The 22,232-nt window shown below is 36.9% G+C and overlaps 1 protein-coding gene across 1 annotated transcript in view; it reads left to right on the top strand.

Annotated features, from left to right (window-relative positions):
• TEX11 (testis expressed 11) overlaps positions 1-22,232 on the top strand; it is a 345,012-nt gene that overhangs the window by 190,695 nt on the left and 132,085 nt on the right. The window contains exons 14-16 of the mRNA XM_012535167.3: positions 1,972-2,123; positions 4,302-4,387; positions 10,590-10,727. Coding sequence (XP_012390621.2) covers positions 1,972-2,123; positions 4,302-4,387; positions 10,590-10,727 — 376 coding nt within the window. The remainder of the gene's footprint in view (positions 1-1,971; positions 2,124-4,301; positions 4,388-10,589; positions 10,728-22,232) is intronic.

Below are 22,232 nucleotides of genomic sequence, written 5' to 3'. Positions count from 1 at the left end.
TTTCCTCCTTCTGAAAGGCTGAATAACATTCCACTGTGTGTATATACTGCATTTTTTTTAATCCATTCATCCATTGATGGAGACTTGTATTACTTGCACCTTTTGGCTATCGTGAATAATACTGCTATGCGAGTGGGTGTAAAAATATTTCTTTGAGACCCTGCGTTCAGTTATTTTGGGTTTATACCCAGAAGTAGAATTAGTAGATCATATGGAAATTCTGTTTTTAATTTTTTAAAGGAATCACCATACTGTTTTCCATAGTAGTTGCACCATTTTACATTCCCAGCAACAGTGCACAGGTTTCCAGTATTCCCACATTCTTGCCAACACTTGTTATTTTTTGTTTCTGTGACAGTAACCATCCTAATGGGTGTGAGGTATATCTCATTGTGGCTTTGATTTGCATTTCCCTAATGATTAGTGATGTCAAGTATTTCATGTGATTTTTGCCAGTTGTATAATCTTCTTTGGAAAAATGTCTATTCAAGCCCTTTGCCCATTTTTAAGTCAGTTGATTTTTCATTGTTGAGTTTTAGGGGTTCCTTATATATCTGGATATTAACTCTGTATCAGACGTATGATTTGCAAATATTTTCTCCCATTTCATAGGTTGCCTTTTCAACTCTGTTGATTGTGTTCTTTTATACACAAAATTTTAAAATTTTGACGTAGTCCAGTTTATTTTTACTTTTGTTACTTGTGCTTTTGGTGTCATATCAAAGAAATCATTGCCAAATCCAGTGTTGTAAAGATTTTTCCCTTATATTTTCTTCTAAAAGTTTTATATTTTAGCTCTTCCATTTAGGTCTTTGATCCGTTTGGAGTTCATTTTTGTATATGGTGTAAGGTAAAAGTCCAATTTCATTCTTTTGCTTATGGATATCCAGTTGTCCCTGCACCGTTTATTGACAAGACGGTTTTTTTTCCTCCATGGAATGCTCTTGGCACCTTTGTCGAAAATCATTTGACCATATATGTGAGAATTTATTTCTAGACTCTCTTCTATTCCATTGGTGTATTTGTGTCTTTATGCCAGTACCACATTATTTTGATTACTGTATCTTTGTAGTAAATTTTGATGTCATGAAGTATGAGTCCTCCAGCTTTGTTCTTCTGTTTCAGGATTGTTTTGGCTCTTCTGGGTACCTTGATATTCTGTTTTATTTTTAGGATGGAGTTTTTCATTTCTGCAAAAAATGTCAGTGGGATTTTCATAGGGATTGCATTACATCTGTAGATCACTTTGGGAGTATTGCCATCTTAACAATATTAAGTCTTCCAATCCATGAGCTGTTTGCATTTAAAATAATCATTATCTACTGGTATATTATTTGTGTAATAAGCATAAATAAATTTTTAAAAGAATTGTTGGCAGAGGGAATTGGTAAATTTCTTTTTCTTCTTTCACTTTTATTGAGATATAATTGACATTCAGCACTGTATAAATTTAAGCTATACAGCATAATGACTTGAAATGGTGGTCAAAAGGTAGAAACTTCCAGTTATAAGATAAATAAATACTGGGGATGTAATGTACATGATGACTATAGTAAACAGTGCTGTATGGTATATTTGAAAGTTGCTAAGAAAGTATAAAAGTTCTCATGAACAGGGACTGATAAATTTGTAATGTCAGTTTATGTATCTTCACTTTATGGATCTCATGTTCCAATATTTATAAACTGACATAAGTTTTGGAGAAAAAGAACCAATTAGATATTAGTAGAGAAATGATTATCTGACTCTATGTGTTCATAAAAAGAAAATGTTTGTGGCTTGATAAATTAAACAAATTGAATTAAATTATTTACTGTTAACCAATAGGCTTATTTAGACATTTAATGATATTAACTAAGTTCAGATATAGTTTTATCTTGTCTGTTTTGCTCATACTCAAACAAACTTTCACCTTGTTAATTAAAAATGTTATTTTATTCACACCACTTAAAATTGTGTCTCATTGAACAGAGAATCTCTTGGGTCTTATTTCCTGAAGATTATCTGTGAACATTTTAAGTCATCAGAAAATATTGGTAAAGCTCTACTGTTCCATGTTGAAATGCTTTTACAAAGGAAGGAAGAATTGCTTGCCACGGAGAAGATTGAAGAAATCATTATAGGTCAGTAGGATTTCTGCAGGTGTTTTAGAAAGGTGTTAATATGCATGTAGTTCTAAGATGGAGGTCAGAACAGTAGCAAAATCCTCAGGTCAACAGATTTTTTCCTTTCTCTCACTTCCTTTTTTTTTCTCCTTAATACCCTTTGACTATAACAACTCACCTATCCAGATTCCACATATTTGGCAAGTTAGAATGAAAGCTAAACAAAGATAACAAAACATCAACAAAAACAGACAAACCTCTGAGCTTAAACCCTCATGTGTAATGGAAAATTGTGAGATTATAAGCCTAATTTCATGTTTCAGTTTGATCTCAAATTAGCTGTGTACCTTCAGGCAAGTCAGTAATATCTCTGGATCTTTTTCCAACTATAAAATGAAGGTTGTGAACTGCATTCCTACTTTTTAACTTCTTTTTAGCAGCAGCAGCAGCATCCTTTTGTGATGCAATTGTATATGAACCCTGCCCCCAATAAAATAGACTAGAGTTGCTGTGGTTAAAGCAGAGATGTAGAGCCAGATCTCAGCATTCCATTAATCCCCCATCTCTCTGTAGAACCCTATACCCTGAAGAACACAGAGAGTATGATCCCTTTATTAGAAAATTCTTGCCCTGATCTGTCTTTCCTACTCTATACATATATAGAGATATAACTGGAATGATAGTCACTAATGTTAACACTGGAATTTATTCTGAGTGGTGGCAGTTTAGGTGATTTATTGCTTTCTTTGTTTTTTACCAGATTGCTTGAATTTTTATAAGTATGTATCATGTTTTTATAAAAACAAAGTCATTGATTTTTTTAAAGGAAATCTTTTGACTAGATAATCTCTAAGGGTCTTTTGAACTCTAGATTCTATGAACTGTATTTTACTGATGACACCCTTCCTCCATATCCTCACTAAGAATCCAGTTATTTTTAGACCCAGTGTTGTTAAGCTTGGTTATCTGGTTTTCCAACCCTCAGCATTTTAATGGTAGCATATTATAAAGGGAGAAAGGACCTACAGGGAAATATACAGATAACCCGATCACAAGGGAGGGAAAAACCTTATAAATTATATAAAACAATTTCAAGTATTTAAAAAAGTATAATAATCTGTACTACATAATAATTACTGAAGGCATCATTATGATATACTATCAGTACAGTAAAATACAATAGTTGTTAGTGTTGACCTTGAATAGTCAAGCAAAAGTTAAATTGTGCTTCAGAAAACTAGAATGTATGTTTAGAAAAACATAATTCATAAAACAATTTTTAGAAAAATTAAGAACTTTAAATGATTTAGACTTTTTAAAATAAAAAATTATTTTATGTTTAATGAAAGTAAACTGCCATGTAACTAGAAAACTTTGCTATCCAGAATAACTAATTTTCTAAGATTACAGTTAACCCAAGTTATATTGTTATATCTAATTATACACTTACACTTTCAAAGTATGATAATATTTTAACACACAAGCTTTATGTAGCTTTTTACTCTCATGTGAGTATTTTTAACTAAGTCATGGAACAAACTATGTCTGCTGAGGGGTCAGAGACTCTCAGTTTTCTAATCAAGACTTTCATGGAAATTGATAGTGCCAAAGGGGTGGAAGTGAAAGGGATATAGAATTCTATTATAGCTTAAACTTTACCTTAGTGTGTGATAATGTATTTGAACCCTGTAAATGTCTAGACCAGAAACAATCAGACATGAGTTACAATTTAAAGTAATAGAGTTTATGTGTAAACGTGGTCTTAAAGTATTTTACAAAGGCTTTAAGGTATAATTGGCCTTTCTTGGGAACTTGATCTGATCTAGTTAGTACGTAATAGTATAAACACTTCTTATTAATGATTTCTAGCATTGCTGTCTGTTCATTGATAATAACATTAAGGCACCAGATGATGATCAAATTTGGAACTTAGAAAATACGTTAAAAAGAGACTAGGCTGGAAAACTATTACAGATTGATGGGCGAATTACTACAGTGATTCTAGCAAACTCTGATTGTATTGCATAATCAATTTTGCTAGTAAATCTAAAATTGATGATGAAAACCTGTCTGAATGTGATTGTGTTTGTAGCCATTACTTAAAGAGTATAGGTTCTGAAGAGCACAGTTAGTGCTCTTTATTTAATGTAATAGATCTTGATTCTTGTTTTTAGAACTTGGTTTTTTTTTTTTCAGGTCACCAAACAGGAAGACAACTGACAACAGAATTAGTAGGCTGTTTACACAACATTCTATGGAAAAAAGCTGCCCAAAGTTTTCAGGTTTGGGAATAATCTATTTTCATTCTTTATATTCTTTCTTCACCCCAACAAATAAAACAATGTATTCACTATAAAAATCATAGAGCATTAAGTACTTTAATAAATCTCTTTCTGCTTAGGTACTGTCTATTTATTAAATATTTATAATGTAGAATTTTAATGTGCATTGGACAAGAATTTATTTAAAAATTCTAAGATGTGGACTTCCCTGGTGGCGCAGTGGTTAAGAATCCGCCTGCCAATGGAGGGGACACGGGTCTGATCCCTGGTCCAGGAAAATCCCACGTGCCGCGGAAGCAACTAAGCCCATGCTCCTCAACTACTGAGCCTGCACTCTAGAGCCCACGAGCCACAACTGCTGAGCCCACGTGCCTAGAGCCCGTGCTCTGCAACAAGAGAAGCCACCACAATGAGAAGCCCGCACGCCACAATGAAGAGTAGCCCCCACTCGCCGCAACTAGAGAAAGCCCACATGCAGCAACAAAGACTCACCGCAGCCAAAAAGAAATAAAGTAACTTATTTATTTTTTAAAAAATAAACTAAAAATAAAGATACTAAGATGTGATTCATCCCCATTGGGAGTTTACAGTGTAGGGAAATGACATCACTGATATTAAGATATAGGAAAGTATAATTTATTTTAACATGAGGAGCAAGAAAGAGGGTTTTATTTCCTTTAAAAATTGAGGTATGGAGCACAGAGGATTTTTAGGGCAGTGAAAATACTTTGAATGATACTATAATGATGGACGCATGTCATTATCCATTTGTCTAAATCCATAGAATGTACAACACCAAGAGTGAACCCTAATGTAAGTTCATCAGTTGTAACAAATACACCATTCTGGTAGAGGATGTTGATGATGGGGGAGGCTGTACATGTGTTGGGTCAGGAGGTATCTAGCAGATATCTGTACATTCCTCTCACTTTTGCTGTGATCCCAAAACTGCTCTTAAAAAAAACCTTTTAAAAACATTGTGGTGTAATAAAAATGGAAAAAAATGTAGTAATATTTTTTCTTTATACAAAACAGTCCAGGTTTACTGTAGAAAATTTGAAACCACAGATAAGTTTTTTAAAAAGAATAGTTATTCTTAATCCAATCACTCTTAAAATTTTATATATTGCCTTCTAATCCATATGCATTTGTGTGTGTATGTGTAAGAAAGGACGTACTGTTTTAGTGGATTTCCACTTCCAACCAAAATGTAAGAGACCTGGTTGATGTCCTTGCCTGAATAACACCTTGCTCCCTCTCCCTACCTCCAAAAAATCAAGACAAAACACATGAAAAAATGGTTTTCAAGACACTGGACATTAGGCAATGGAGAGTGATCTCTGGTAGATAGGAAATAAACAAGGTGAGCACTGCAGTTGTTCAGCTTACTACCTTGAGTTTCCAGGCTGTAGCATAGGAATAGAAACTGAAGTGGACTATGACATAAATCACAGTAAGATCATTTTTGACCCACCTCCTAGAGAAATGGAAATAAAAACAAAAATAAACAAATAGGACCTAATGAAACTTCGAAGCTTTTGCACAGCAAAGGAAAGCATAAACAAGATGAAAAGACAACCCTTAGAATGGGAGAAAATACTTGCAAATGAAGCAACTGACAAAGGATTAATCTCCAAAATATACAAGCAGCTCATGCACCTCAATATCAAAAACACAAACAGCCCAATCCAAAAAGGGGCAGAAGACCTAAATAGACATTTCTCCAAAGAAGATGTACAGATTGCCAACAAATACATGAAAGGATGCTCAACATCACTAATCATTAGAGAAATGCCAATGAAAGCTACAATGAGGTATCACCTCACACCAGTCAGAATGGCCATCATCAAAAAATCTACAAACAATAAATGTTGGAGAGGGTGTGGAGAAAAGGGAACCCTCTTGCACTGTTGGTGGGAATGTAAATTGATACAGCCACTATGGAGAACCGTATGGAGGTTGCTTAAACTAAAAATAGAACTACCATGTGACCCAGCAATCCCACTCGAGGGCATATACGCTGAGAAAACCATAATTCAAAAAGAGTCATGTACCACAATGTTCGTTGCAGGTCTATTTACAGTAGCCAGGACATGGAAACAACCTAAGTGTCCATTGACAGATGAATGGATAAAGAAGATATGGCTCATATATACAATGTAATATTACTCAGCCATAAAAAGAAAGTTGAGTTATTTGTAGTGAGGTGGATGGACCTGGAGTCTGTCATACAGAGTGACGTAAGTCAAAGAGAATAACAAATACCATATGCTAACACATATATATGGAATCTAAAAAAAAAAATGGTTCTGAAGAACCTAGGGGCAGGACAGGAATAAAGACACAGATGTAGAGAATGTGGACTTGAGGACACGGGGACAGGGAAGGGTAAGCTGGGGCAAAGTGAGAGAGTGGCATTGACATATATACACTACTAAATGTAAAATAGCTAGCTAGTGGGAAGGAGCTACATCACTCGGGGAGATCAGCTCGGTGCTATGTAACCACCGAGAGGAGTGGGATAGGGAGGGTGGGAGGGAGTTGCAAGAGGGAGGGGATATGGGGATATATGTATACATATAGCTGATTCACTTTGTTATACATCAGAAACTAACCATTGTAAAGCAATTATACTCCAATAAAGATGTTGGAAAAAAAAAAGGAAAGAAACTGAAGTGGATCCTAGCAGGCTTCCTAATTTGAGGAGTTGGAGCTGAGAGTCTGGGAAGACTGATGTAGCTAGAATTCATAGGACAGAGTATCAGAGAGGAGAACAGAGCAAGAAAGAGAACTCCACAATCAGAGAATCCTTCTCAAGTGTTTAGTGGAGTACTGATCAAGATAATATGGGATGAAAATACCTAAAGCCAGATGAGTCACCATCTAAAAGTATTAGAACAGTGCCTGGCACTCACACAGGTCTGGGAATAGAACCTGTTCATACCAGCCAGACTGGAAAACTTCTAATTCATGGGGCATTGGGTAGAGAATTCAGAAAGGTCTTGTTTTGCTAGTGGGGAGTAATTAGTCCTAAACTGAGCACTGTTCCAGACCAACCTGAAAAATCATAAAAGTATGACCTGAAAGGATCAAATTGGTCCCAAGGAATTTAAGTGCTTGCCAGAGTAGAGGTCAAGGATATTTACCAGAATGCAGAACTATCCAGCACCCGACAAGGTAAAGTTTATAACGTCTGGCATCTAATAATAAATTACCGGGCTTCCCTGGTGGCACAGTGGTTGAGAGTCCACCTGCCGATGCAGGGGACACGGGTTCATGCCCCGGTCTGGGACGATCCCACATGCTGTGGAGCGGCTGGGCGCGTGAGCCATGGCCGCTGAGCCTGTGTGTCCGGAGCCTGTGCTCCGCAATGGGAGAGGCTACAACAGTGAGAGGCCCGCATACTGCAAAATAAATAAATTACCAAGCATACAAACAGGCAGGAAAATACAACCTATAATGAAGAAAAGAAGCAACAATTGAAACTAACATAGAAGTTAACATTAGCAGAGGACATTAAAATAGCTCTTATAATTGTATTCTATATATTCAAGAAGTTAGGTAGAGACATGGAAGATACAAAAGACCCAAATCAAACTTCCAGAGATGAAAAGTATGTCTAGGATCAAAAATATACTGCATAGTATTAACATCAGATTAGACATTGCAGAAGGATGGATATGTTAATTGTGGTCGTCATTTCACAGTATATACATATATCAAAACATCTTGTTTTATACATTAAGGTGCTGCAAAATAGAATGATATTCTTATTTTCTTTTAGAGGGTCTCTGTTTCTTTACTGAGCAAGTAAAAAATTATTTCAGAATTCCCTTCTCGTATTGAATCTTTTTTTCTCTCATTTTCCAGTCTTGCAGGATAATTTTTTTAACTCCCACTTCCAAAACTGTAGAAGAATGTAATCTTAATTCTAAATAGTCAAAGGCAGTGTTATACCTCCTCAGCACAGTTGTTTCTAGTAGGGAGTGAGTTTTATTCCTTTTAGGTACTAATGACTCCTGTCTTTCATTGAAAAATGTGAAGTTTCTTGGTAGGGTACAGGGGACTCATCTACGTTACCTTGGTGTGCATGAGCAATCTTAATTTTCTTATCTTAAAAAAAGTTATCCAGGTCATTTCTATTAGATTTTTTGTAATAGCTTCTTACCATTGAAAATTTTAAAGTGCCTCAAAAGTAAGAAAATATTTTTGTACAAAAACATAGCATTTAGGGCTTCCCTGGGGGCACAATGGTTGAGAGTCCGCCTGCCGATGCAGGGGACACAGGTTCGTGCCCCAGTCCAGGAAGATCCCACATGCTACGGAGTGGCTGGGCCTGTGAGCCATGCCCGCTGAGCCTGCGCATCCGGAGCCTGTGCTCTGCAACGGGAGAGGCCACAACAGTGAGAGGCCTGCGTACTGCAAAAAAACAAAAAAAAAACAAAAAAAAAAACCACACACACAAAAAAACCACAAAAAAACCACCCAAAGCATTTAATTAAAATAGTGAAAACCCTGGAAATTTACTAAAATATCTTACATTTTCTTATCCTACGTAGCAACATAGATTAATATTTACAAAATGAAGTTAAATGGAAAGAATAGAAAATGAAATTGTAATATAAAGTGTGATTACAACTATATAAAAATACAAAAGGGTAAAATTAAAATGGAATGTGGAAAAATGAAAATAGCTGTATTCGAATGGTAAATTATGGGTGTTCTCTTTTAACATTTTTATCATTGTTGTTTTAATAACTTTTAAATCGTATTCTGAGTTTTCTAGGGTGGCTCACCACCCTCTCCGACTCTTCATCCCATATGTGAAATTTCATTTTTTTTGGCTTTATTGAAGTATAATTGACAAAATTATGATTAAAGTGTACAGTGTGATGATTTAATTTGATATACATATACATTGTGAAAGGGGTCTAATGACTTATTTAACACGTCCATCACCTCACATATTTACCTTTTTTCTTTTTGGTGAGAACATTTAAGTTCTGCTCTCTTAGCAAAATTCAGTTATACAATCCAGTATTACCAACTATAGTCACCATATATCTAATGTATGTATTAGATCCTCGGACCGTTTTCATCTTATAACTGAAAGTTTGTACCCTTTTACCAACCATTCTCCATTTCCCCCACCCTCAAACCCCTGGAAAACACCATTCTACTCTGTGTTTCTATGAGTTTGACTTTTTTTTCTTTACTTCAGATTCTACATATAAGTGATACCATGCAATGTTTGTCTTTCTCTTTCTGGCTTATATCATTTAGCATAATGTCCTCCAAATTCATCCATGTTGTCACAAATGGCAGGATTTCATTCTTTTTTAAGGCTAATATTCCATTGTATACATGTACTGTACTTTCTTTACCCACATTCATCAGTAAACAACAACTTAGGTTGTTTCCATACCTTGGCATGCTGCAGTGGACATGGCAGTACAATTATCTCTTTGAGATAATGATTTCATTTTCTTTGGGTATCCCACACAGAAGTGGGATTACTGGATTGTATGGTAGTTCTATTTTAAATTTCTTAGGAAACCTCCAACTGTTTTCCATAGTGGCTATACCAGTTTACATTCCCACCAACAGTGTACAAGGTTTCCCTTTTCTGTACATCCTCACCACCATTTGTTATCTCTTGTCTTTGTGATGTTAGCCATTGTAGCAGATGTGAAGTGATATCTCATTGTGGTTTTGATTTGCATTTTCCTGATGATAAGTGATGTTGAGCACCTTATCATGTACCTGTTGGCCATTTGTATGTCTTCTTTGGGAAAGTCTGTCCAGATCCTTTGCCCATTTTTAATCGGGTTTTGTTTTTGTTCTTGTTTTTATTTTTTGCTACTGAGTTGTAGTATTTTCTTATATATTTTGGATATTACCCCCCCAAAATACTGCAAATATTTTCTCTGATTTCATAGGTTGCCTTTTAATTTTGTTGGTTTCCGTGAAACCTCTAATGTGAGGGAAGAAGAGAGAATATCGATTACCACTTTATCTATAACTTTATATTGATCAAGGCTGATAGTAAAATGCATTCAGCATTCAACTAAAGAGGATGTTGTGTTTTGGTTGCCTAAAAATGTAAACAGTGCCATTTTTTTGTTTCTAAAGGTGACTTGGAACAATTAGGGTCAAATATAGAAATATCTGTGTGATTTTGTTATTTCTTTTTAAACTTTAGGTAGAAGATTATGCTGATGCCCTACACTGGTACTGCTGTTCTCTGAGATTTTATGCATGTGATCAAACGTTCCTGGACTTTGCCAGGCTACAGAGGAACATGGCTGCTTGTTACCTGCATTTGGGACAATTTGATAAGGTCTTTTGATTTATTTGTTTTTCAAAGGCAGCAAATGTTGTTATGTGCAATGGCAGAGAGATGGTTGTAGTGGTGTGACTTCTTGGCTATTAGGTTAGGATGTCTGAGAGTTACTTCATACAGAACAAAGTCAAATTGATATTTTCCTGACTTGCACACTATAAACATTAATGAATGGAACTTCCCAAAAGGAGAGAAAATTTGGAGACTCTTAATTCCATTACTTACTGTTTATTTTTAACACCCTGTTCTGAAAGGTAATATATCATTGCAATTCATGAACAAAGTTATCTGCTGCTAACCATCTGCAGTATTGTCCTTTGAAGCAGAATAAATTTTAAGTTACACATTTTTTTGGGTCAAGCATTCAGTGAGAGCAAACACTGGGATGAAATTCGTTCTTTTACTTTCTGGGTTATCTTTTGCCTTTCCAACCAATCTAAAAAAATGTTCAGCATTTGATTTCTTATCAGAACAAAATTCTAGAAGGTAAAAGGGATAAAACTTGCTTGAGGATAGAGCCGTTCATACTCCCCCAAAGCATTTGGGACATTTCTTCCTTTGGTTATCATATAGTATGCACATAATGGGGTGGGGCGTATTGTCTTGTGGTAAGAGAAAAAACAAGAAGTACAAGTATGGATCCAGGTAAAATATGAAGGTTTTTGTTGCTTTTTAAGTTTTAATAACAAATTTAGGGGGAAATATGTGATTAAGGGTTGTAATTTTAGACATTTTCTTTGAAGATTTGTTTACTTTGAAGGGTTGTTTACCTTAATAAATACTTCAGATTTTCTTTCAAAAGAATATTTACCATTTAGTTTGGTTGTTATAAATTCACGGTCCTGAAAGAGAAGTTGAAAGGTTACTTAATTCATCGTATTTCTACACAGGCTAGCATTTAAGTGTTTTAGAAAGATGGTTGACTACTGTTTACTTAAAGACCTGAAAAGAAGATGTCACATAGATTTTGTTACTTAATTCATTATATTTCTGCTCAGAATACTGTTACCTATTTCAGAAAGGTAGTTTCCTACTGCTTACTTAAAGACCTGTAAAGAAGGTAATCACAAGGCTTTTGTAACTCTATGATTTATATTAACCTGGCAGATTGGGATGGACCTGGACCTGGAGCTAGACATGCCAACTGGGGGGATGGATACATCTGCAGGCCAAGGAAGGATATCTAATCACCTAGTCAAGATAGAAAGAACATAGTATGAGATACTGTGATAGTCTCTGAAGTTACAGAGATGAACAAGTTGCCTTTGACTCAGCCAATTAGCTGGCATCAGGGTATCCTAATGGGCAGATCAGATTATGGCAATGGGGGAAATTTAAGTGTTGGAAAGATTCCATAAGTTAGACACATAGGTAGTTGGCATCACATAAGCATATCAGCAGGGAACAGGTCTTCATCATAGAGATTTGGACTCAGATGCAGGACTCAAATCTTTGCATCACTGGGGGTATGTGTAGATAGACTAGAAAGAGCAAGGTCGAGCTCCAAACCTAAAGTGAAAGGAACATGAGGCTCTTTTTAAGAGTGGAGCTCAGGCATAGGGAGCCAGACTGGGATGCAATTACCGGAAAAAGAATACAAAGTGAATAGATGATACAGTCTTCTAAGACTTGAAGCACTGCTTCTTAAATTTCCTCTGACTAATGTCAAGTTTGGTCCTAGAGCCTAGTGTAGGACTGAACCTATAATTGGGAGTTCAAATGATATTAGTAGTAAGGAGGGGAAGAAGAAGAGAGCAGGAAACCAGGCAGGTCCTAATATGTATACTCAGTTTGTGATTATGTCATTTAAGGCCAGATTGCCTTGTTGATTACTGTTAGTATATTTCTCCATTTCATCCTTCCTGTCTTAAACTTAGCAGAAATTGATTTGATACCTCCATATGTAAGGAATACTCTACTGTGCACTAAGACAGATGAAGAAAGGTGAAACAGTTACGCAGTTCATCATATTTTACTATTTTGCTATTGCCACCTAGTCTTGTTAATTTTTATTGTCTGCTTTTTTCACTCCTTCCCTTGATCTTCTTGAGTACTGTTCAGAAATTTTGTGAAAGCATATTTATTGCATCTGCTAAAATTTCATAGTTTTCATATAGGCACTAAGTAAAACTGACTCTTGTTGACTTTCTGTCATACTCCTCACCAATCCTTGGTGATTCCAAAACATTTTTTTTATCCCTAAGCCCCTATGCCTTATCCTTCCTTTTAGCAGAAAACCTTATCTTCTAATTTCCTGGGCTTGTAGCCACTGACATGAACTTCATCACCTTCTCTCTTTATCCATTCTTTCTTCTCCCTTATCTCTGAGAAAGAAGTTACTTTCTCAGGGGACCTTCCCTACAAATCTCAACCCTAACTCTTTTATCTTTCTCTCTCTACTGTTTCTTTCCCCTGTCACTACAATTATTTTTAGGTCTTCTTTATTCAAAAACCTTTCTTCAACCATGTCATCCTCCCCAAATTATAGTTTGTCCTTCCTTTCATCACCAAACTTTATAACCTAAAATTACTGCCTATATTTTTTTAGTATTCATTCATTCAAAAAATATTTATTAACTGTCTACTACTATATGTTAAATACTGTCCTAGGCAAATAGACAAAACCCCCTACCCCCACAGAGTTTATATTCTACTAGGAGACACAGACAATAAAAAGATAAATATTATGGTATATTAGAGAGGTCAGTAAATTTTCTATGCAGAACCACACAGTAAATATTTTAGGTTTTCTAGGCCATACAGTCTCTCTTGCAGCTACTCAGCTCTGCTGTTGTACCATGAAAGTAGGCGTAGACCATATGTAAACAAATTGGCATGGCTTTGTTCCAACAAAACTTTATATTTAGGAACACTGAAATTTGAATTTCATATAATTTTTTGTGTCGTAAAGTATTCTTTTTTGATTTTTTTAGCCTTTTAAAAAAGTAAAACTTAGCTATTCATAGATGGTAGGCTGGATGGAGCCCAAAGGCCACAGTTTTCTGACCCTGTTATATTAGATAGTGATAAGTGCTAAAGAGAAAACTAAGTAGGAAAGGGTAGTATTAAATGTTTTAGAGGAGGAGTGAAGGGTTGGAATTCTAGGCAAGGTGGCCAGAGGGGGCCTTAGTGAGAAGGTAGTTTTTTAGTAGAGACCTGAGGAAATGAGGGATATGGCTATGAGGATACCTTTAAAAAGAGCATTCCAGACAGAGGGAGCAGCAAATGCAAAGGCTCTGGTGTGTGGGGTAGGAGCATATATGTGGTGTTTGAGGAACAGCAAAGAGACTAGTGTGGCTGGAGCAGAGGGAATATTAGGGAAAACAGGAAATGTGATCAAGGAAGTAGTGGGGAAACAGATCATGTAAGAAAGACATTGTAGTTCATTGTAAAGATTTGTGTCATTAAGTCTAAGTGAGATGGGGAGCCAGTGGGAGGGTTTGGGGGCACAAGAGTGTCAAGATCTGACTTGCATTTTAATAAAATCACTTGGCCACCGTGTTGAATAGACTGAGCTGGATGCAAGGGTGGAAGCAGGGAGACCAGTTAGGAGGCCACTGAAATAATCTAGGCAAGAGATGATGGTGGCATGGACCAGGATGAAGGAAGTATGGATGGTGAGAAGTGGTCAGATTCTGTATAGAATATGAAAATAAAGCTGACAGAATTCTCTGACAAACCAGATGTAGGATAAGAGAGAAAAAAAGAGACAAGAATGACTCTAAGGTTTTTGGCCTCACCACCTACTTCCTTCCCTTTTGATGATTTTTGCATCTGATTCTATAAACTGCTCTTTTGAATATCACTAGTGACCTTTTTTTTAATAAATGTATTTATTTTTGGCTGCATTGGGTCTTTGTTGCTGGGCACCGGCTTTCTCTAGTTTCGGCGAGCAGGGGCTACTCTTCATTGCAGTGCGCGGGCTTCTCATTGCGGTGGCTTCTCTTGTTGCGGAGCATGGGCGCTAGGCATGTGTGCTTCAGTAGTTGTGGCTAACGGGCTCTAGAGCGCAGGGTCAGTAGTTGTGGCGCTCGGGCTTAGTTGCTTCACGGCATGTGGGATCTTCCTGGACTAGGGCTCGAACCCGTGTCCCCTGCATTGGCAGGCGGATTCTTGACCACTGTACCACCAGGGAAGCCCCGCTAGTGACCTTTTAATGATAAAGTCTAATGATTTTTTCCCTCAGTCCATTTTGTCCTCTGGTCTCTCTAGCACGAGAGAATATAATACTACTTTTTCCTTCCAGAAACTTTCTCTTTGGCTTCTAATGACATACTCGCTTTTTTTTATTGAAGTGTAGATGATTTACAGTGTTGTGTTGTTAGTTTCTGCTGTACAGCAAAGTGATTCAGATATATCTGTATATATCTTTGTCATATTCTTTCCCATTATGGTTTATTACAAGATATTGAATATAGTTCCTGTGTTGTACAGTAGGACCTTGTTGTTTTATCTGTTCTATGTATAGTAGTTTGTATATGCTAATCTCAGACTCCTAATTTATCCCTCCCCCACCTCCCTTCCTCTTTGGTAATTGTTAATTTGTTTTCTGTTTATGACATACTCTCTTAATCCTATTGCTCTGACCGTTCCTTTTTTATTTATGTTATTGGTAGTCTCTTTTCCCAAATAAATGTTGGATGAGGGCAGGTACTGTTTATCTCATTCTCCATTTTATCCTCAACACTCATGAACATGCTTGGTACATGGTAAGTTTTCAGTAAACATTTGTTGAGTTTATTCTCTGCTCCCTTCTTTTGTTTCTGTTGTACACTATCCCCACAGAAATTCATCAACTGTTTTCTTAGGTTCAGCTCTCCATATGCAAATCTATATCTATAGCCCTGATGTTTCTCATAGCCCACATCCACTTTTCTACTGTCTTTGGGTATATACAGCTATCTAAGACTGAAATCTTAGATTCATGGATTCCTTCTTCTCCCCCTATATTCAGTCGTGTGCCACATCTGGTCAATTCTACCTCTGCAATATTTTTGCCAGCTGTCTCCCCTTCCATCTTTACCTCACTACCCTAGTCCAAGCCCTCATTACCTCTAAGACTACTGGAATAATCTAACTGATTATTGTATCTTGCTCAATAATTTTCAGTGGCACCCTGTAAATAAAGACCAAATTTCTTAGACTTAAGGTCCTCCATAATCTTTATTTTTAAAATTAAAAAAAAATCTGTTCTAGTATAATTGCTTTACAAGGTTGTGTTAGTTTCTGCGGTATAACAAAGTGAATCAGCTATATGTATGCATATATCCCCATATGCCCTCCCTCTTGCGTCTCCCACCCAAATTCCCTATCCCACCCCTCTAGGTGGTCACAAAGCACTGAGCTGATCTCCCCGTGCGATGCAGCTGCCTCCCACTAGCTATCTGTCTTACACTTGGTAGTGTATATATGTCCATGCCACTCTCTCACTTCGTCACAGCTTCCCCTTCCCCCTCCCCATATCCTCAAGTCCATTCTCTAGTAGGTCTGTGTCTTTATTCCTGTCTTACCCCTAGGTTCTTCATGACATTTTTTTTCTTAAATTCCATATATATGTGTTAGCATATGGTACCTGTCTCTCTCTTTCTGACTTACTTCACTCTGTATGACAGACTCCAGGTCCATCCACCTCATTACAAATAGCTCAATTTCGTTGCTTTTTAGGGCTGAGTAATATTCCATTGTATATATGTGCCACATCTTCTTTATCCATTCATCCGATGATGGACACTTAGGTTGTTTCCATCTCTGGGCTATTGTGAATAGAGCTGCAATGAACATTTTGGTATATGACTCTTTTTGAATTATGGTTTTCTCAGGGTATATGCCCAGTAGTGGGATTGCTGGGTCATATGGTAGTTCTATTTGTAGTTTTTTAAGGAACCTCCATACTGTTCTCCATAGTGGCTGTACCAGTTCACATTCCCACCAGCAGTGCAAGAGTGTTCCCTTTTCTCCACACCCTCTCCAGGATTTATTATTTGTAGATTTTTTGATGGTGGCCATTTTGACCAGTGTGAGGTGATACCTCATTGTAGTTTTGATTTGCATTTCTCTAATGATTAGTGATGTTCAGCATCCTTTCATGTGTTTGTTGACAATCTGTATATCTTCTTTGGAGAAATGTCTATTTAGGTCTTCTGTCCGTTTTTGGATTGGGTTGTTTGTTGTTTTGATATTGAGGTACATGAGCTGCTTGTATATTTTGGAAATTAATCCTTTGTCAGTTGCCTCATTTGCAAATATTTTCTCCCATTCTGAGGGTTGTCTTTTCATCTTGTTTATGGTTTCCTTTGCTGTGCAAAAGCTTTTAAGTTTCATTAGGTCACAGTTGTTTATTTTTATTTTTATTTCCATTTCTCTAGGAGGTGAGTCAAAAAGGATCTTGCTGTGATTTATGTCAAAGAGTGTTCTTCCTTTGTTTTACTCCAAGAGTTTTATAGTGTCTGGCCTTACATTTAGGTCTTTATCCATATTGTGTTTATTTTTTGTATGGTGTTAGGAAGTGTTCTAATTTCATTCTTTACAACTGGCTGTCCAGTTTTCCAAGCACCACTTACTGAAGACGCTGTCTATTCTCCATTGTATATTCTTGCTACGTGTATCAAAGATAAGGTGACCATATGTGCGTGGGCTCTGGGCTTTCTATCCTGGGCTTTCTATCCTGTTTCATTGATCTATATTTCTGGTTATTTGCCAGTACCGTACTGTCTTGATTACTGTAGCTTTGTAGTATAGTCTGATGTCTGGGAGTCTGATTCCTCCAGCTCCGTTTTTGTTTCTCAGGATTGCTCTGGCTATTTGGGGTCTTTTGTGTTTCCAACAAATTGTGAAAGTTTTTCTTCTAGTTCTGTGAAAAATGCCCGTGGTAGTTTGATAGGGATTCCATTGAATCTGTAGATTGCTTTGGGTAGTAGAGTCATTTTCACAATGTTGATTCTTCCAATCCAGAAGCATGGTATAATCTCTACATCTGTTTGTATCATCTTTGATTTCTTTCATCAGTCTTATAATTTTCTGCATACAGGTCTTTTGTCTCCTTAGGTAGGTTTGTTCCTAGGTATTTTATTCTTTTCGTTGCAGTGGCAAATGGGAGTGTTTCCTTATTTACTCTTGCAGGTTTTTCATCCTTAGAGTATAGAAATGCAAGAGATTTCTGTGCATTAATTTTGTATCCTGCTACTTTACCAAACTCATTGATTAGCTCTAGTAGTTTTCTGGTCGCATCTTTAGAATTCTCTATGTATAGTATCATGTCATCTGCAAACAGTGACAGCTTTACTTCTTCTTTTCTGATTTAGGTTCCTTTAATTTCCTTTTCTTCTCTGATTGCTGTGGCTAAAACTTCCAAAGCTATGTTGAATAATAGTGGTGAGAGTGGGCATCCTTGTCTTGTCCCTGATTTTAGAGGAAGTGGTTTCAATTTTTCACCATTGAGGACGATGTTGGCTGTGGGTTTGTCATATACTGCCTTTATTATGTTGAGGTAGGTTCCCTCTATGCCTACTTTCTGGAGAGTTTTTTTATCATAAATGGGTGTTGAATTTTGTCAAAAGCTTTTTCTGCATCTATTGAGATTAACATATGGATTTGTCCTTCAGTTTGTTAATATGGTGTATCACATTGATTGATTTCTATTTACTGAAGAATCTTTGCATTCCTCGGATAAACCCCACTTGATCATGGTGTATGATCCTTTTAATGTGCTGTTGGATTCTGTTTCCTAGTATTTTGTTGAGGATATTTTCATCTATGTTCATCAGTGATATTGGTCTGAAGATTTCTTTTTTTGTGACATCTTTGTCTGGTTTTGATATCAGGGTGACGGTGGCCTCGTAGAATGAATTTAGGAGTGCTCCTCCCTCTGCTATATTTTGTAGAGTTTGAGAAGGATAGGTGTTAGCTCTTCTCTAAATGTTTGATAGAATTCACCTGTGAAGCCATCTGGTCCTGGGCTTTTGTTTGCTGGAAGATTTTTAATCACAGTTTCAATTTCAGTGCTTGTGATTGGTCTGTTCATATTTTCTATTTCTTCCTGGTTCAGTCTCGGCAGTTTGTGCATTTCTAAGAATTTGTCCATTTCTTTAAGGTTGTCCATTTTATTGGCATATTGTTGCTTGTAGTAATCTCTCATGATCCTTTGTAGTTCTGCAGTATCAGTTGTTACTTCTCCCTTTTCATTTGTCATTCTATTGATTTGAGTCTTCTCCCTTTTTTTCTTCATGAGTCTGCCTAATGATTTATCAATTTTGTTTAAATTCTCAAAGAACCAGCTTTTAGTTTTATTGATCTTTGCTATAGTGTCCTTCATTTCTTTTTCATTTCTTTCTGTTCGGATCTTTATGATTTCTTTCCTTCTGCCTACTTTGGGTTTTTTTTTTTCTTTCTGTAATTGCTTTAGGTGTAAGGTTAGGTTGTTTACTTGAGATGTTTCTTGTTTCTTCAGGTAGGATTATGTTGCTATAAACTTCCCTCTTAGAACTGCTTTGGCTGCATTCCGTAGGTTTTGGGTTGTTGTGTTTTCATTGTCATTTGTTTCTAGGTATTGTTTGATTTCATCTTTGATTTCTTCAGTTATCTCTTGGTTATTTAGTAGTGTAATGTTTAGCCTCCATGTGTTTGTATTTTTTACAGATTTTTTTTTTACTGTAATTGATATCTAGTTTCATTGCTTTGTGGTCAGAAAAGATGCTTGATACAATTTCAGTTTTTAAAAATTTACCAAGGCTTGATTTGTGACCCAAGATGTGATCTATCCTGGAGAATGTTCCATGAGCAGTTGAGAAGAAAGTGTGTTCTGTTGTTTTTGATGGAATGTCCTATAAATATCAATTAAGTCCATTTTGTTTAATGTGTCATTTAAAGTTTTTGTTTCCTTAGTTTTTTTTCATTTTGGATGATCTATTCATTGGTGAAAGTGGGGTGTTAATGTCCCCTACGATTATTGTGTTACTGTCGATTTCCCCTTTTTTGGCTTCTAGCATTTGCCTTATGTATCGAGGTGCTCCTATGTTGGATGCATAAATATTTACAATTGTTATATCTTCTTCTTGGATTGATCCCTTGATCATTATGTAGTGTCCTTCTTTGTCTGTTGTAATAGTCTTTATTTTAAAGTCTATTTTGTCTGATATGAGAATTGCTACTCCAGCTTTCTTTTGATTTCCATTTGCATTGAATATCTTTTTCCATCCCCTCACTTTCAGTCTGCATGTGTCCCTAGGTCTGAAGTAGGTCTCTTGTAGACAGCATATATACAGGCCTTGTTTTTTATCCATTCAGCCAGTCTGTGTGTTTTGGTTGGACTATTTGATCCATTTACATTTAAGGTAATTATTGATACGTATGTTCCTGTTACCATTTTCTTTAGTGTTTTGGGTTTGTTTTTGTAGGCCTTTTCCTTCTCTTGTGTTTCCTGCCTAGAGAAGTTCCTTTGAGATTTGTTGTAAAGGTCGTTTGGTGGTGCTGAATTCTCTTAACTTTTGCTTTGTCTGTAAGTGTTCCAATTTCTCTGTCAAAGCTGAATGAGATCCTTGCTGGGTAGAGTAATCTTGGTTGTAGGTTTTTTCCTCTCATCACTTTAAATATGTCCTGCCACTCCCTTCTGGCTTGCAGAGTTTCTGCTGAAAAATCAGCTTTTAACCTTATGGGGATTCCTTTGTATATTATTTGTTGCTTTTCCCTTGCTGCTTTTAATATTTTTACCTTGTATTTAATTTTTGATAGTTTGGTTAATATGTGTCTTGGCGTATTTCTCCTTGGATTTGTCATGTATGGGATTTCTGCACTTCCAGAACTTGGTTGACTATTTCCTTTCTCATGTTAGGGAAGTTTTCAACTGTAATCTTTTCAAATATTTTCTCAGTCCCTTTCTTTTGCTCTTCTTCTTCTGGGACCTGTATTATTCAAATGTTCGTACGTTTAATGTTGTCCCAGAAGTCTCTAAGACTGTCCTCAATTCTTTTCATTCTTTTTTCTTTGTTCTGCTCTGTGGTAGGTATTTCCACTATTTTGTCTTCCAGGTCACTTATCTGTTCTTCTGCCTCAGTTATTCTGGTATTGCTTCCTTCTAGAGAATTTTAAATTTCATTTATTGTGTTGTTCATCACTGTTTGTTTGGTCTTTGGTTCTTTTAGGTTCTTGTTAAACATATTTTTTATTTTCTCCATTCTATATCCAAGATCTTGGATCAACTTTACTATCATTGCTCTGAATTCTTCTTCAGGTAGACTGCCTATTTCCTCTTCATTTGTTTGGTCTGGTGGGTTTTTACATTGCTTCTTCATCTGCTGTGTGTTTCTCTGTCATCTTATTTTGTTTAACTTACTGTGTTTGGGGTCTCCTTTTCGGAGGCTGAAGGTTCGTAGTTCCTGTTTTTTTTGGTGTCTGCCTCTAGTGGGTAAGGTTTGTTCAGTGGCTTCTCTAGGCTTCCTGCTGAGGGGACTCGTACCTGTGTTCTGCTGGGTGGGGCTAGCTCTTGTCTTTCCAGTGGGTAGGCCTGCATCCGGTGGTATGTTTTGGGCTGTCTGTGAACTTAGTATGATTTTAAACAGCCTTTCTGCTAATGGGTAGGGTTGTGTTCCTGTCTTGCTAGTTGTTTGGCATGGGGCATCCAGCACTGGAGCTTCCTCGTTGCTGGGTGGAGCTGGGCCTTAGCATTGAGACGGAGATCTCTGGGAGAGCTCTCACCAATTGATATTATGTGGGCCCGGTAGGTCTCTGGTTGTCCAGTGTCCTGAACTCGGTTCTCCCACCTCAGAGGCTCAGGCCTGACACCAGGCCAGAGTACCAACACCCTGTCAGCCACACAGCTCAGAAGAAAAGTGAGGGAAAAAAAGAAAGAAAAAATAATTTAAAATAAAATAAAATTATTAAAATAAAATTTTTTTAAAAAAAGCAGCCAAACCAATAAACAAATCTGTCAATGAAGAGAAATGCTAAAAACTATACTAACATAAATGTAAAAATCAGAAACACGTCAGCTGCAGACAGCAAACCCCAAGTCTACAGTTGCTCCCAAAGTCTACTGCCTCAGTTTTGGGTTGATTCGTTGTCTCTTCAGGTGTTCCACAGATGCAAGGTACCTCAAGTTGATTGTGGGGATTTAATCTGCTGTTCCTGATGCTGCATGGAGAAATTTCACTTTTTCTTCTTTGTTCACACAGTTCCTTGAGTTTAGCTTTGGTTTTGGCCCCACCTCTGCATGTAAGTTGTCCTCAGGCTTCTCTTCCCACCCAGACAGGACGGGGTTAAAGCAGCGGATTAAGGGGCTCTGGCTCACTTATGGTGGGGGAGGGAAGGGTACAGTAGTTATAATTGGAATGCAGGGCGAGCCTGTGGCAGCAGAGGCCAGTGTGTCGTTACAACAGCCTGAAGCCTGCCGTGTGTTCTCCCGGGGAAGTTGTCCCTGGATCATGGGACACTGGCAGTGGTGGGTTGCACAGGCTCTTGGGGGGCGGTGTGGATAGTGACCTGTGCTTGCACACAGGCTTCTTGGTGGCT

Source organism: Orcinus orca, chromosome X (genome assembly GCF_937001465.1).
Source record: "Orcinus orca chromosome X, mOrcOrc1.1, whole genome shotgun sequence".
Classification (NCBI taxonomy): Eukaryota; Metazoa; Chordata; class Mammalia; order Artiodactyla; family Delphinidae; genus Orcinus; species Orcinus orca.
Note: the sequence above shows the minus strand (reverse complement) of the source record. Positions and strands in the feature narration are given on the sequence as shown.